At 29.6% G+C, this 17,503-nt stretch overlaps 1 protein-coding gene across 2 annotated transcripts in view; it reads left to right on the forward strand.

Moving 5' to 3' along the window:
• LOC107438172 (proton-coupled amino acid transporter 1) overlaps positions 1 to 17,503 on the forward strand; it is a 48,922-nt gene that overhangs the window by 15,049 nt on the left and 16,370 nt on the right. For both annotated transcript variants that reach the window (XM_087160688.1, XM_087160689.1), the window contains exons 4-8: positions 1,474 to 1,562; positions 3,177 to 3,269; positions 11,788 to 11,872; positions 13,830 to 14,108; positions 16,851 to 17,026. In XM_087160688.1, coding sequence (XP_087016814.1) covers positions 1,474 to 1,562; positions 3,177 to 3,269; positions 11,788 to 11,872; positions 13,830 to 14,108; positions 16,851 to 17,026 — 722 coding nt within the window. The remainder of the gene's footprint in view (positions 1 to 1,473; positions 1,563 to 3,176; positions 3,270 to 11,787; positions 11,873 to 13,829; positions 14,109 to 16,850; positions 17,027 to 17,503) is intronic.

Below are 17,503 nucleotides of genomic sequence, written 5' to 3' on the forward strand. Positions count from 1 at the left end.
AAAATATCGGGTTATTTGAACTACAAACATCTCTCTGCAGATTCATGCATGTTACTTGATTTTTAATTGTTACATGCATGTTACAATGATGCACAACGGTATCTATGATACCATGATTACTCTAACTGCAAAGATACCACAAACGGCTAATAATGTAGAAGTGGTAGAAAATCAATTCTTTTTTTAAATAAATTTAGTTTGTTTAATTATTCAATTGTAACTACCACCATTGTAAATTATTCATATTTTTTAAACGAGTAATTATTTGTAATTTTCTTCAACTTCAAAAGAAAACGAGTATATTAGAATAAGTACCTAGTTTTTATCTAATTCAGAAATGTCAACATATTCACTTTTTTTTAAAATCAATTTTAATGGTAATGAAATTTTAGATACGTTTAGTTTAGTATTCTTCCTTTTAAATAACTTTTCCGTTACTACATATCAAAATTTTTTATTAAATGTAACTTTATAGCAGTTATCTCAAGGTAGCACATATAAAAAGTAGCCGTAATTATCCTTATTCTACAAGATGAACTATTTAACTCGCTGCAAATTTATGAACACTTTGAATGCCATGGGGGTCACCAGTGAGCGGCACTGAGTTTGCTCGTAGCCCCACGGGGGTCACCGATGACCAGCGAAGCCAAGATTATTAGAAACACATAATTCGAGTAAATTTTTAATATTATTATAGTTACTAAACTGGTTTGAAGAAATTAATGCAATATAGAACACACAAAAATAATTTTATTTATATAGACAGAGATGCTAACTTGTGCCGGACGCCCGCACCGGGAATAAATATTTTCAAGTGGTAGTTTATTAATTGTGATTCTTGGTTTAATAAATTCAATTTAGCCGATTTTTATCCACTAATTTTTCTAAGCAATTCGTAGGCTTTTATCATTCATCTTATTAATAAGACTTGTCGCGCGTAACATACTAAAAATGTAGCAAAATCTATCAAATTTGTAAATTTAATTGTCCTGTAATTTTTTAACGTGCAAAAACTTTTGCAGCAATCGATGCAGTTGACTTCCCTGCTATTTTAATAGGCTTTTGCTCCTTATTAATCACTTCTCATTACATTTTTAGTCACCAGTGACATCCCTGCGAACATGTAAAAATTTGCTCATTTTACTAGAAACTAGTCCGCCAGAAATGTTAAAGTGGTAGTAAACTAATGATCAAAACAGGTGCAAATTTTCTTGGTTTAGCGCACGTATTTGTTTTAATAATTTTCGCAATAAGTATTTCAGAATTCTGCCCGTGACTTTATTAATGAATCTGTGGACTAATTATGTTTGCTATGTGTGAGAGAGAAATTTCTTTTTAAATTTTGAAAAGGGTCATATACGTTTTATGATGTAAATTTTTCTTCACTTTTATTATTTTTGGGAAATCACAAGGAAAATTAATTCTCCTTTCCTTCTCTAACTTCTTCCCTTACTAATATATTTCTTTTTATAGCTAGGTAGCTTTGGTATACCTATCTTAGGCGCAATTTGTTGTCACTGTATGCATCTGTTAGTCATCAGTAGCAGAGTTATAGCAATAAAGTAAGAAAAATTAATGATTTTTAGATTGAAGTTATTCACGGAGCCGCTACTTGTCCGGAGAAAATAAAATACTGGTAGTAAGAATATTTTATATTTTTATTAGGGAAATATAAACTACCCTGATTACCATTTTTTTCTCAAAACAACTTACAGATTATAAACTTTCTTACAAGTAAATTTACTTAAAAACTATTAGCACGTTGAATGACATGGGGGTGACTGGCGGCACTGAGTTTGTTCATAGCTCCACGGGGGTCACCGGTGACCGACGAAGCCAAGATTATTAAAAACACATAATTCGAGTAAATTTTTAATTTTTTCATAATATTATCGTTACTAAAACGATTTGAAGAAATTAATGCAATATAGAACACACAAAAATAGTTTTATTTATATACACAGAGATGCCAACTTGCTCTGGACAGCCAATAAATAGTTTCATGTGGTAGTTTATTCTTGGTTTAATAAACTCAATTTGGTAGATTTTTATCCACCACTCTTTCTAAACAATTTGTAGGTTTATATAATTCACCACTTGTTTCAGATATGCATACCTGCCAACTTTTAATCCTTTCGGGGATGCATATCTGCCAACTCTTTCGGATTTTCCGGAAGATTTTATTTTTAAGTGGTAGTAAATATATACTATTTTTTCTTTTATAAACTTAATTTTCAAATGATTTTGATCACCACTGTTCTTACAAAAACTAAGCACATATATTAATATACGTTACAATCATGGTTGTCAACTTAAGGTTTCTCAAATACAACGTATTTGTTTGCTTAAAATTGAAGTTTTAATACCACTGGGAAAAATGATAATGGAAAGGATTAAAAGTTGGCAGGTACGGGGATGGTTTTCCCCAGTGGTAGTAAATTCGAATTTAAATTACAATTCTAGGCTGACACATATGCTGCATTTGGATTCATCTTATGTGGACTGACGCGACAGTATTTTATATCAATATATATGATTAAATTTTTCAAAAATAGTGGTGGTCAAAAAGATTTTAAATAAAGTTTATAAATGGAAGGAATATATAGAAAGCATTCATTTTACTACCACTTTAAATATAGAAATAAAATTCTACGCCAAATGCGTAAAAGTTGGCAGGTATGGATATGTGACGCTAAACCTTTTAAAAAACTAACAAAATCTATCAAATTTGCAAAGTTAGTTTGTTTTACTGTTTGGCCAGACGGGCAAGCCATGTAAAATTAGCGTGGCATTCAGCGTATTGATAACTAGTTATAGTTACGAATAGTTTTATTTCTTCTGAATAAAAAGAAACAAATAGAATGTTTTTATTACCAGTATTTTATATTTTCCTGATAAGTACCAGACCGGTAGCTTACTTATAATAATATGTTGCTGTTAAAAGTACAGCCTATATAAGTTCGATTTAATTAAATAAGTTAATTATTGAAATTACTAAAATTAAACAAAATTATTTTTGCAACAAATAAATATGTTAGCTAATTTCATTTTATTCAATTACGCATTGTTAAACTTTTTGAATTGCAAAATTATAATCTTTAAAATGCGAAAAATCGAGTTGTTATGCATTTCTGTTTTTTATAGATTTAATGTAAATTTTATGATAATATTTCTAGATTGGGAGCGACAGCTCTAGATTATTCCACAACTGCAGAACAGGCATTCCGCTTTGGACCACCAAGCCTGCGGTTTTTAGCTCCTATTGCGAGGTAAATAACTTTTTATCAATTGCTGCAGCATTTTCTTTTTATCTTTGTAGTGAATAAAGAAACAAGGTTGTTTTAAACATAGCTGAAAGAGTCACAGTCTAGTAGTTGGCTTTTAGGCCCCAGTAGGAGGCTTTTACCTTTCCAGGCCTGCCAACCACTACGCTTTTTGCGAAATTTACAGTAAAGTGGTATACATTTAAAAACCAAAACTTTCAGAATTTTTGTTAGTTTTGTCAATATTTCAAATGCCTCCCCACGATGGAACTAGAATGAAGTGACGTTGCATGTGACTTTTCTCATTTATATGTAGTGGTGTTTAGACTAAGTTTAAATGAATAAAAAATAATGCATTAAAACATATACCTAGCTACCTATAGAATAATTTTTTACAACAAAGAAAAGAAAGTTGGCAGCCCTGCCTCTCCATAATGATGTCGAGATCTTGATGCAATTTGCATATGGATCTGAGAGAAAAGAAAATGAAAAGAGGGAGTTAAAAGTGAAGAAGCGTGACTCTCAGGATTACTTGACTTTTCTTCTTCATAAAAGACTTTTCTTGATGTAGGAGGAGCAGTACAGGGCTGCCAACGTGCTACGCTTTTTGTTAATTTAGTGGTTGCCAAGTTTATGTTATAATTTAATATTATTTATTTGTTTTAACCTATTTCCACATCAATTCTTATAAATGATTTAAGAGTACATATGCGAGGCCACTTTTTTCCAGCTTCTTTGTGGTGAGGCTTTTAAGAGGTTGTCAAAATTACCAAAAATTCTATCTATCATACCTACAAATTTTTTTACAAAAAGCGTAGTAGTTTCGGTGTCTGCAATCATGAGCTTTGTCGCAAGCTGTTGTTACTGGCTAAAGAAGAGTCGAATGTGTGAGCTCAGCTATCACAGGTATGGGGGAACTGTATGGCCTGTGTGATCCCGCTAGCTCCTCCAATTTGAACGATGCATCCTAACTTATTTTCATAAGTTTTTTCATCAAAATTTTGCCTTCTCGGGCTGTTCTGTGTCGAGACTTCACACAGCGTACAAACCCATCTCCTTAAAATCATGAATGATAAAGATAGTGCCAGAACTAATTATGCCTATGTGACTTATTTATCTAAGTTTCGGCCCCGTCAGGGGCCCCAACTCATTCATCTCGGTGATAGATATGGTACAAAGCCGTAGCTCCAATCAGAGGGGTGTACAAAATTTAAAGCAAGCAAATAGGTAAAGACAATATAATGAGTACAATGAGGATAGAATGAGATATATACAGGTATTTACAGAATAGAGGTAATCTCGGCACCTGCCTGCCTCGCCTCCCCCCTTTCGGGCTTCTCGGGTGCACAGACAGGGGACTTTGATTTGAGGAGAAGGGATAGTTGAAATTATTTACTAGTTAAATCTTTTAGAAAAAACAGCGTCTGATAGATAGCCAGAAATGTCACTAATACATATTTTTTTCTAGTACATCATCTTTTTATATTTTAAGTGGTAGTAAATTTACAAAATTCTTTTTAATTTTTGTATTTATTTTATGTACAGCGAATAAACGCTTTTCTCCGGCTTAACCCGTTTTGTCCCGAAGTTATAAATTGAAATGATACAAAAAGTAGTTTTATGGAAAAAGTGGTATAATATATTATCGAAATTAATTGGTTTTTCTACTGTTAAGGCGTTCAAAAAGTCTTTGATAGATCGAAAAGTATATGTTCCTAAGAATTCAAGATCTAATCAGAAATAACTAAATCATTGTGGTATCTGAGAATCCTTTAATTCACCCAGATAAATGAAAATACTGAAAAAAGTTTCCCACCAGTATGAATGTCTTTGAAAAAAGGAACTGTCCTACATATATGACGCTGGGCGTTAACCGGTTAAATCAATAATGGTTAATTTCATATGAAATATTATTTTATACCACATATTTTTAAGTTAAAATAATACTCCATTGCAACCCAATTACTTAATTGAAATCGGTGGCAGATAGGATAGAAATAGTTTACATTTAGATATTGAGTAGTTGATTTTATTGCATTAAAACAAATCAGTGTTTTTATAAATCCAGTCTATTGAAAAAAAAAATATTTGTCTATCATCGTTAAAGTCTACTTGCTAATGCTCAAAAATTCAGATTATGTAATTTAGTTTTGCATTTTAAAAAAAAAAATTACTAGAGTTGAAGGATTTTCTCTTTTACGTAATTATATACTAATGCGTAATTATATTTATTATTTTTTTAACTATGCATAAATATTTAAACATACATTAATGCCATACCTATTCTTGATATTATTCTTTAAGTAAATAAGAATTTCGCTATAGTTAGAAATTATTTTCATTTTTAATTTATAAATTTTAATTCCTCTTTCTACAATATTGTATTTTTAAAGTATAGTTATTGTTAGTTTTTCCTCTTCTCTTTTCTGCAAACTATTTGTTAATGCTTGCAAAAAAGAGTTTTAAAATAGTAAAACAGGGTCACAGCGGTCCTTGAAAAATTTTAGTAGTGGTAGAAAATTTAGGTTAATGCTATAATAAGCTATAATAATAATAATAATAATATATTTTTTATTTTAATATAACACTCATTATCGTTAAATGAATTAGGAATGTCGAATTTTCATGCATATATACTTTCGATGGAAAACATTTTTTAGTGTTCGATCACGGAAATTAAAATATCGACATTTGTTTTATTTTTATTATCACTCTTTAAAATTTTAAAGGCCCGCGGGAACCCTGTAAAATGGATTATACATTTTTAAAGAAATTTATTTTTAAAATAGAAGAATAAAATCTCAGGTTAAGCAGTCGGCTTCACAGAAAACGAATCAAAACTTCCAAAGTTCTAATCTATTGAAATATATCTATCCATCATCATCATCACCACAATCTATCTGATTATACTCGAAATTTCAGTTGATGTAATTTAATTTAGCCACATAATTTCAGTTAATATCATTAACTTGACGTTTTTGTTTCACTGGAGCAAAAGAAATAATAAAAAAAATATGCAAAATGAAAAGAAATTCTACTGCAAAATTTTTATTATTTATTAAATAAAAAGTAATGTTGATATCTTTTCTCAGCACTTTTATTCTTTTAGTAAATAATTTCACTATAACAAAAAACAATTTTTTTATATCAATTTATAAAATTTAATTCCTCTTTCAGTTATATAGAACTAAATGAATGTATAAGCTTGATTTCGGTACACTTATAACATAGCTTAACGCAATTAAGAAAAAGTTATACTGGAACATGCTAATTTCTTTTTTCTTCTTTTAAAATAGTTTTTTTTTGAAAGACTGAATAAAAATTTTTGCTGGGATCAGAAGTTTTTTTAAAAGGCTATACTGACGATAATTCCTTGCATTAAATTAAACTAGAATAAATAAGTAAAAAATAATAAGCTTTTCTGCATTTTTAAAATCTAAAACTTTTTTATATAAAAATTAATTCAACATTTCTTTCTCATGAAAATAAATCTTCGAAATAAGCATAAAATATACTTTGAAATTAAGATTAAAACGATAATAAAATTCAATATTTAATAAAAATTGAGATATAATTTTTATCAGTTAAGTATTGAAAGTGAAAGCAAAGACTGTTTTTGCATTGAATATGAGTAATTTGTAATGTTGGTGGAAGTTACGTTTAGCTGATTAAATAATAAATGAATAAAATTTAATTAAGTTTCTACCAGTCTTTATTCGTGGTGATGGTAAAATTGGAAAAGCTGGTAGTTAAACCATTTCAGTTTTAATTTATTTTCGGGAGGAGTTAAATCTATTCTCTTATTCAAATTATTTATCAATATCTATTTTTTCTCAAGAACGAAGTAGTCTCATATATATGCTATAATTGTAAGAAAATAAAATTCGGTAATTACAGAAATTAAACGTTTCTCGAAAAAAAAAAGCCTTTCGTACCAGTTTTTGCTTTTCTCCATCTTGGTATATATAACCTCTCAACCCTGACATGTAAACCAGAGATGCCAACTGCTCCGGACACGCCAAACTAATTTAAAAAACGGTAAATAACTTCATAGTAAATTTTGCAAATATTTGACTATTTTTGCTTACTTTTTAAAAGGTATAGCAAGTCATAAAATCTCTAAAGTGGCGAATATATAAGTCAACGAATTATTTAGAAATAGTGGTGGATAAAAATCTACTAAATTGAATTTATTAAACGAAAAATCACAATTGATAAACTACCACTTTGAAATATTTATTTTCTGTCCGGAGCAAGTTGGCATCTCTGGTAAACTGAAATTAGTTAGAGCTCCTGGCGGGGCTGATGCTAAAATAACCACCACATATGAGTACATGCAAACTGCTCCGGATTCGACAAAATATCGTTAACAACAGTAGAGACCAGTGTTGCCAGGTGCCGATAGCCGTTCACCCCCAGATAGCGCTGTAAAATCCCCTAAATAGTTTTTTTTAAAAATAAAAAAGAAACCCAAAATTTTTAACTTAATGTATAAGTATTAAAAAATTGCACAGAAGTTAAATAATGTATAGAAAATATTGCTTTAATACTTTTTAATGTTTGATTGAACAAATTAATCTTTTTTTTTTATATCAATCATTACATTATCTTTAATTTCGACTAAAATATTCAAGATATTTTATTCAATGCTTTTCGACTCGCATATTTTTTCGTAACTATTTTATTATCAACGATATAGTCTTTTTAATATTTTAGTTCTAACATTATGCTTAAATTTCTGATAAAATATCCAACATATTTTCGTCAATAATTTCTGATTTTTATATGTTTTCGCTGTTAAACATTTTTAACCTAGAAGAAGTAGGTACAAAATTTTGACAGCCATTAGAAAGTTCATATGGAACGCGCAAAATAGCATCAGCTGTTGTTATAGACATGTAACTTCTCAATTTGTCTTTAATAATATTTAATATGGAGAAACATCTCTCCACAGCTGCATTTGAAAACGGAATACTTAATAAAGCTGAAACAAGAGTCGAGGTAAGTAAACTTAGTCGAGAATCGAGCGAAGTAATAACTTACTACATTTACATTCAACAAAGGGGTTACGTTCTAAAATTAAAGCTGAATATTTTTGTTTTGGTTTAACACATTGATTTTCGTATTACCATCTCACACATTCAGTTATAAAATTTGATATTAGAACGTAACCAAAATGAAACTAGTAAAATTCACAAATACCCTAAAACAAATTACCCTAAAATATCCACTGAAGATAAAAAATCCCCCTAAATTTAGGAGGAGAAACCCCTAATCTGCCAACACTTGTAGAGACATGTAAACTAAAATTGGCGGATTTTCGATAACTTTTTAACAGACTAAGCTGTAAAAAAAATGGCGTATCACATAAGCCTTTGAATTATTTAGGAGTAATGGTAAGTAAAAATCACGAATGATACTTTAATGAACAACCACTCAAAAAGATTTACTCGGTGTTTTCAGCGCCAGTCTCATTAGGAACCCCTAAATCTCAACTATTTTTCCTTCCAGGGCTCGAAAAAACTCAGAAATTTTACCCGTCCCCGAGGACGGCATGTCCAACAATGTAACCGCCCTCATTTGAAACTAACCCGTATCTTTTAAATAAATAAAAACATAATTTTCTCCTCTTTATTACACATATTTATATAAATTGCACAATGAATTAGTAGTTACTAGGATTACAAATACTATGATTACATTATACAGTAATAAGAGAAATACTAGGTTACTAACAGTAACCTAATATTTATTTTATGAAATAATTTAAATTACTAAAGTCAAGTTATCTGGAATGTCAATTTATTCGAGGGTACTGCATTTTTTAAATGAATCAAATATGACGTTTGCCAGTTCCACAATCAAGCCAGTGATTTACAGAGGTTTCTGCTCAGAAATCTGAAAGGGGATTTGCATTTAGGTAGATGTTCATAATTGCGTTTAACGCTTCTTGTTTAAGACCAGTACGTAATGTGTTTTTTTTGGAAGTTCATTGCTGAAAAGCCGCTTTCCACCGCTACAGTACTCCCAGACAGAGAAAACATCAATTCCACCATACGCAGTATTTCTAGATTAGAGGGTCATTTTTGAAGTGAGGCGCTAGACCAGTGATTCTCAACCTTTTTTTCGTGGCGGCACACTTTTATCGATTTCGAAATTTTACGGCACACAATTAAAAAAATTAGTTTAAAAGTTGTTTACTTCCCTAAAATACACTGTGTTTAAATTGTTTGTGATAATAATTTTGAATGTGAAATAAAATAATATTTACTACAAAAGCACGTTTATTAAGGGATTAATTATTTATTTCGATTAATTTTTTAATAGTTAGTAACAGTTATTTTTTTTCTAGTTATTAATTGCTAGCTTGTTTTCTATAGTTATTAGATGTTAGTTTTTTTTTTACAATAATTATAATTTTTTTTTGCGATTTCTTGTTTGCTAATTATTAATTGCTAGCTTATTTTTTTGTTACATCCTTTGTTAATTTTTTTTTTATAATTTAATGATTAGCTTTTATTTCCGTTTGAAAATTAATATTTATATTGCTTTCTTTTGTTAATTAATAATTTTAATAGTCATTAAATTTCCTACTTATTTTAAATTTTTTTTTTAAATTGTCAAAGACAATTTAAATACTTCCTTCTTACTTTAAGATGGTCAGAAACAAGTCTATCGCCGACAAAGATGTTCACGCGGTTAAAGCGAGGAAAAATTATGTAAAAAGTCTATATATAACAGTATATATACACACACTTTTCTTTTTAATTTAAGCTTTACTCGTAATAAGAAAAAGCTTTATAATTTTTATTGTATCATTTCTAATATTTGGCGGCACATTTCAAGAATTTGGCGTCACACAAAAGTGCCGCGGCACAGTGGTTGAGAATCACTGCGCTAGACTCTAGAAAGATAACAAAAATTGAAAATGTATCACGAACATTACCGGGAAAATGGCCGTCCGCGGGGAATTTTTGACCGCCGAGGACGGGAGGCTTTTCGAGCCCTGTTTCTTTCACAATAAGTGCCGCAAAACTAGACACTCACTTGAATTACTTTTTAGTGACACACAATATAACAAACTGATAGTTTTTTATTAAATATAATAAATAAAATTTTTAATTTAAAAGTGGTACGGTAAAACATGTTAATTATATATTTTCATTGTATTACATTTTCTACTTTGTGTATTTAAAAAAAAAGAGAGAACTCTTTTACTTCTATACTAAGTTAGCTGATTACATTTTAAAATTAACTTGCTCTCTTGGACATCGGAAACCATGTCTGAACGTTTTAACGCATTATTATATCATAACTAGTTTCGATACATTCTTTGCAAAAATTAAAGATAGGTTGCAAAATTTTATAATTTTTTTTAAAAGTAAAACAAAGTTTAGCAATTTAATTGTGATACCAACAACATATACGGATTTCAAATTGCAGATATTACATTTTGTATTCATATGTTAGAAAAAACGCTTAACTTTGACTTTTTTAACACTAATTTGATAACACTATTTAGTTTTTTTAAAAAGTGTATATAATTTTTGTCGTGAAAATGGTAATCAAACTCTAATTCGCTTTAAGCAATGCACTGTGTTCAAATTAAAAAACTAAATACTTTTATCACTTACATTTTAGTTATTAAATTTTTGGTTCGAAAATTGTCATTATTCATAGTAGGGCAGTTTAAACTCATACATTGTGATAACTTAAATTAAAAATCTCCGAAAAAAAGGATGACAGAGGTATAGGACAAACGGTATGTTTATTGTGAAAACTCTTTAATTTTATGCAAAAGTTTTAGAAATTAGTAACTAAAGCCAGTAAGCCATTAACTAAAGCTTCATGACCAAACGATCCGTTTTTGTACTAAAATGCAAACGTAAACGGAGAGAATGGTATCAGATTATTAAGTTTTGTATATTTTATTGAGCATTCTTTTGTGGAGTATCTACCACTATAAATATTAAATACTTATTTACTAGTATATAAAACACGTTAGCTTTACGTTAGTATATATTAAAACGCCAACTCTTCAAAACTAAATTCCAAGCAATCTGTACACATGGTTTTAAAGGTTTCCACAATAAACAAGCAGTTTTTTTTCTAATTCTAAAATCTTTGTCATCGAGAACTTAAATTATGAAGTCAGTCAGTCTACCTCTGAATACCCTGCACTTTCGCTTAATAAACGCACTTTTTTCTTTGTTTGGTGGATTCAGATTTTGACCGTCAGATTATGGGTAAGAGATAGCTGCATTTTTGCCAATGTAATCCCAAAAGTTGAGTCTGGAAAACTGTCGAAAGTTAGGTTTCCTTCATGTTAATGTCACTTTTTCTGCATTCCGACTACTAGATCAAAAGTTATTAAAAATGAACCGTTTTTTATTTTGCGCATAATTCACGACATCCAATTTTTTTTGTTAATGTATTAAGATTATTTTATTGAAGTGATAACAAGAATTTTTTAACTTTAAAGTATTTATGATTTTACATAACATTTTTGACATTAATTTTTCAGGTATGCTGTAAATATAATGCTTATGTTTACACAACTTGGATTTTGTTGTGTTTATTTTCTTTTCGTCTCGAGCAGTTTGTATGAGGTAAGAAATCGTTTATTTAAGGCTAAATGTTTGATTATTGGATATAAAAATTATATAACCCTCGACGTAACATAATTATTTCTAAGTAACAGTAAATAACCTTAGCTAAAGTGAACAAATTAATTTTTAACAAAATATTCAGCTGTATTTCGTTGCATTGACGTTGTAGATTCCATTGGCCCTGCAGATTTAAAGGAGGAGAAAGGCATTTAAATATTTGTACGAAATATTTCTTTACTTCCGACTTTATTTGAATTTAAGTTAAAAATTAGTTCTCTGAAAACTGTAATATTTCAGACAAAATTTCAACTCACCATCAACTAATAAATTGTGACCATTATTCAATAAAATGAATAAAGGGTCTTCTTTAATCAGAGAAAAAACTCTCTATATTTATCCACATTGAATTATATGGATGGCTTTTTCCTCATTTAAAAAGTAAATTGCTAATATTTTTGAATATTTTTCTTTCATTATACTGCGTTATGCTGTAACTAGTTACCAATTTTCACTAAAGTTTTTAGTTTTACCATAGTTTTTAATAGTACCTAAGTAACCAAAGTTTTTTTTAAGCTTTTCAAACTTTAAAAACACTTCCTTCCTTAAAATATAAAATTTGGAAACTATGTTCAATAGGACATATTTTAATGTATTGATTTTATAAAAAAATTTGGACGTGCCTTTTAAATTTCCCTTTTTTGCTCCACGTCAAAATCATATTAAATGTACTTTTTGCCTTTTACCTACCAATAAATACGCATAACTAATCTTAAGTTACGTAAATTACGTAGAATTTAGCTGATTCTTCTTTTAATTTAAAAAATGTGATCATATTTTCAGTTAATACGCAAAAATATTTTTATCAGAATTAATTTAATTAATTAATTAAAGAAATTAATTAAAGAATTAATTAATTAAAGAAAACTTTTCAAAACTTTTTATCAAAAAGTTAATTATTTACTTGCTATATAACAGCTAAAATTTTTTGATAAAAGTGCCATATATAGATACCAAAAATTTTGATTGCTAATGATTTCACAACGTATACGTCAATTTTAACATTTTTTGTGTACAACACATACTTTAAATATTAAATTATATTAATATTATAATTATAATATTATATTATTATTATAATTACAATATTATATTATTATTATAATTATAATATTATATTAATATTATAATTATAACCGTCCTTGAACAGCAGACACAATTTTTGGTTTACGACTGTTAATGTTCCGTAGCCTTGTAATTTTGAACCCTATCTTGAAGAGAAAGGTCAAATATTGGGAGTAATTGACCCTTCGTGGAGGACGTTTTGATGGAAATAACACACATTTGCGTTACATGGAGAGAAAAACCATGAAAATCTCGCACGGTTAGTCTCACGGCCAGGTGACTCAAATCCATTATACGTCCACCACTGAGGATATATTTCGTCAGCACTGTGGTCGGTGCGAGCCGGATGGAGAATTCGTATCGACCAGCCAATCGCTGGGATTCGAACCTGGTTGGGAGGCAAACGCTCCCAGCTCTACTATTTAAAATATTTCAAAATGTTACTATTTAAAGTATTTCAAATTGTCACTATTTAAAGTAATTCAAATACTACTTTAAATTTCAACATTAGCAATAAAATCAACAAAGAAAAGAAGGGAAAAAAAGGAACCACCGAACGAACCTTTGTCTTGCAGCAGAATACAAGGTAAATTTATTCCTCTGAATAAAAGTACATTGTTCATCACTCCGTGTTAAGTATACAAATAAATATTTACGTATAATTTTTTTAAAAAAATGCTTGAGCTCCCGACCAATTATATGACTGTTACTTGTATGTCGGCACTCTCTAACTATGTGAGATACAGGGACTCTAATTAAGGTAGATAACTGAAACAAAAACTTCATCCTTACTGAGAGTTCTGATCTCATATCTCATGTTCTAATTTGATTATAGGTTTCTGAGAACCTTTTTGGTACCTCTCCATTTTCAATCCATGGATACATGCTTCTAACGCTACCATTTATGGTTCTTTTTAACTTCATCCGGAGTTTGAAGAGACTGTCCATTGCATCAAGTGTTGCTAATGCTCTCTTAATGGCTAGTTTCGTAATGATGTTTTACTTTCTTCTACAAGGAAATCACAGTACCAATCTTTACATCTATACAGCACCTGTTAAGAAATTACCACTGTACTTTGGAACGGTAATGTACGCTTTCGAAGGCATTGGAGTGGTGAGTTCGCAATTTTAAATTTTTTGATAATATATATATATATATATATATATATATATATATATATATATATATATATATATATATATATATATATATATATATATATATATATATATATATATATATATATATATATGTGTGTGTGTGTGTTCAAAAAAGCTAAAAAGAAAAAAGAGAGAAACGAAAATAATTAAGAATTAATATAATAAGTTCCATTTACTGCTCATAAGCTGCAAGTATATAGAGCTCATAAAATAAGTTGAAACTATGGAGAAAACATGGAAAATAAAAAAAGATTAATGAAAAAAAGAGAAGAAAAATAAAATATTTTTAAAACAATATTTAAAAAAAATATTGCAAATTTTATGAATTTTGTTAAAAAATATATCATTATTCATAATATTATTAATATTATTAATTTCATTAATATTTATTATTTATTCATTTTATCTTTATTGATACAATATTAGAAAGCACTCCTTTTTGCGGATATAATAGTGTGAGTTGAAAAATAGCTTATATATTATCATTATTATGTTTTTGGGGGTTTTGAATATTTTTTTACAATATTTTATTTTTCTTCTTCTCTTTTCATTAATTTTTATATTATTTGCCATTTTTTCTCTATATTTTTAACTTCAAAACTGAATAGCCCATAACTCAAAACTTGCATATTGCGAAGATTGAAAATAAAAAGAAATTTGCATTTGTGACTCTCTTCTTCTATTTTATGCACTCAAAAAAATAATAACAATTGCTTATGTCGTCATTTTATACAAGACTTACAATATCCTTTAATTGTTTTAAGCAGTGACTCAATCTTAATGATGCAAGTGCCTTACTTTAGATTTGCTAATTATCATCAAGGCGCGTTCGTTAAGTTGTGAAATTAAGCACAAAAACATACTCACCCTGAATAAGCTTGCTTTCTTTGAGATATTCGGATTTTAGATTCTCAAAATATCGAGGGGGGGAGGAAATAGCCGCAATCTAGAAAATAAGGTCCCAATAGTTAAGGTTTTCTGTCCTCCCTGTAAAATGGGCTGTGATGTTTGAGAGGCTGGTCGTATTCTTGGCCATAGATGGCACCACTGAAAAAAACAAAAAAATACACCCTCTTGCCTTAAAAATTCGACAAACAGGCTCGTTGATATTGGCAAATGGGATAAGTAACAATAACAACAAGTTTTTGACTCCTCAAAGTTAATTTTACTTTCTGCATAATTCGTTATATCTGGGTATTTTTTAAGCAAATCGAATAGCTTTTAAACTCAGTTATAAAATTCATTTACTCGTAAACTTATTCCTTGCAAAAAAATATTTCTTAATATTCATTTATTATTTTTTATAACTTCATTTACAAATGGTCGAAAAAAATTTTAATCTGTAAGGCATAAAACTTCTTGCATCATTTTAAAGAATGTGATTTTCAGTAGCAAGCTCTAAAATTCTACGAAATCGGTCGAATTGTTGCTGAGCTATTAAATTTCATTTCTCAAGAACTATGTGAACCTCAGTTTAGAACCTTGCTTTTTGCAAGGATAATTAGGAAGTTAACCTACTAGGGAAAATTATTATACGTCACAAAGACCCAATCATCACGCGCTTGAGCTACAGTCTGAATCGGAGTTGTCTTCGCCTGATAATGTCAGCCTCAAAGCAAGTTAATACAATCGGAATTAAAAATCAGGTTTTTCGTTTATTTTGTGACATCAAGGGCCAGATATCAGGCCGCTTGTAAATAGAGACTGACAGGAGGATTTCATTAAAACTTCCTCTGAATGCTGCTACGAACAGCTGACCTAATTTTATGGGTTTACGACTACTAATGTTCAATTCCGTGGCCTTGTAATTTTGAAACCTATCCAGTAGACAGAAGGGAACTCATGGATCGAATTTAGGGAGAAATTTGCCTTGGTGGAGGACTTTTTGATGGAGCTAATCCGCATTTGCGTTACATGGAAAGGAAGACCACGAGGACCTCCCACGGTTAGCCTGACCGCAAGGGGACTCTAACTCATGATCTGTCTACCACTGAGGATATTTCACCTCAGCACTGTGATCGGTGGAAGCCGGATGCGGAATTCGTATCGACTGGGATTCGAACCCGGTTCGCAGCATTTGGAAGGCGAACGCTCTATCCCCTGAGCCATCGTTGCTCTTCTGTTCGCATTTAAAGAAACTGATGAAAGAATAATAATTGTTCTTGCAGACGATTTTCTTCTACAACGAAACAAAAGTAAAAATTCTTTATCTCGCATTTGATTTGTTAAGAGCACGTCAGCATAAGATGCTTCATTTTAGTGATCCAATCAAATTAAAAGCACTTGCAACGTCGTACGATTGTTTCTTTTTCAAGAACGAATGTCCTCCTTATGTATCGAAATATGTCGCCAAGTCTAGAATTTCAGTAAGACTACGAAACTATAACCTTTTTTTTTTATTTAATATTTTTATAATATAAGTCGTAATTAATGACAGCACGAATTAAATTTCTGTGTACCGTGTTTAACTTTCAAAAGCATTTATATAGCTTTGAAAGCATATTTCTATAATATAATAACAAAATAAAACAGAAACAGCAGTAACTGATGATTACTAAAATTCTGTACCACAATGGTCTTCTCTTAACTTGCAACGGACTAAAATAGTTCAATGCTGTATTTTTTATGCAACTGACTGATATGGACTTGTACCAACATTTTAAATACGCATGTCTTTATTTTGTAAATTTTATAGGTTCTTCCTCTTCAGAATGCTATGAAAACACCCGAGGATTTCGGTGGTTTAAGCGGTGTCCTCACTACTGGCATGGTAATTGTGATTTGTCTGTATACTGCAGTCGGCTTTTACGGATATTTAAAGTATGGAAATTATGTGAAAGCAAGTATAACATTCAATCTGCCATCAGTTCCGTACGTATCAACATTTTCTATCAGTAGTATTCAATCTGTGGGTCTCTAAGATTAAATAACTTCTAAATTTTACTTTTTGAGTCGGTATCAAGGGAGAAGTCCTTGTAAACATTTGCGAGATTTAAAAGTACAGGCAATGGAGTTAAAATGAATGTTGTTAAATGTTCAAAATGTATGCTTTTGATAGGGAAGCGAATAAAGAAAACTTTTGAATATTTTTCTAGTTTTTAAATTAGCTTAATTTATAAATTCCAATATTATCTCTTTAAGACCCAGCCTGCATGATCGTGAAGATTAGATATTAACCCATCACATGTATTTTGATAATATATTCATATTAAAACAAGTTTAAATTAAGTAAAATTTTCATTTCTTAGAGATCAGTTTCATATTTAAAACACTCATTACAAACATTAAATTTGATTTTAAATTTATTCGCGTATTTTACTATGCATGGATTATCGTTAATTTTTTAGA

Source organism: Parasteatoda tepidariorum, chromosome 4 (genome assembly GCF_982258835.1).
Source record: "Parasteatoda tepidariorum strain Cologne lab strain chromosome 4, Ptep-v5.0, whole genome shotgun sequence".
NCBI classification, from domain to species: domain Eukaryota; kingdom Metazoa; phylum Arthropoda; class Arachnida; order Araneae; family Theridiidae; genus Parasteatoda; species Parasteatoda tepidariorum.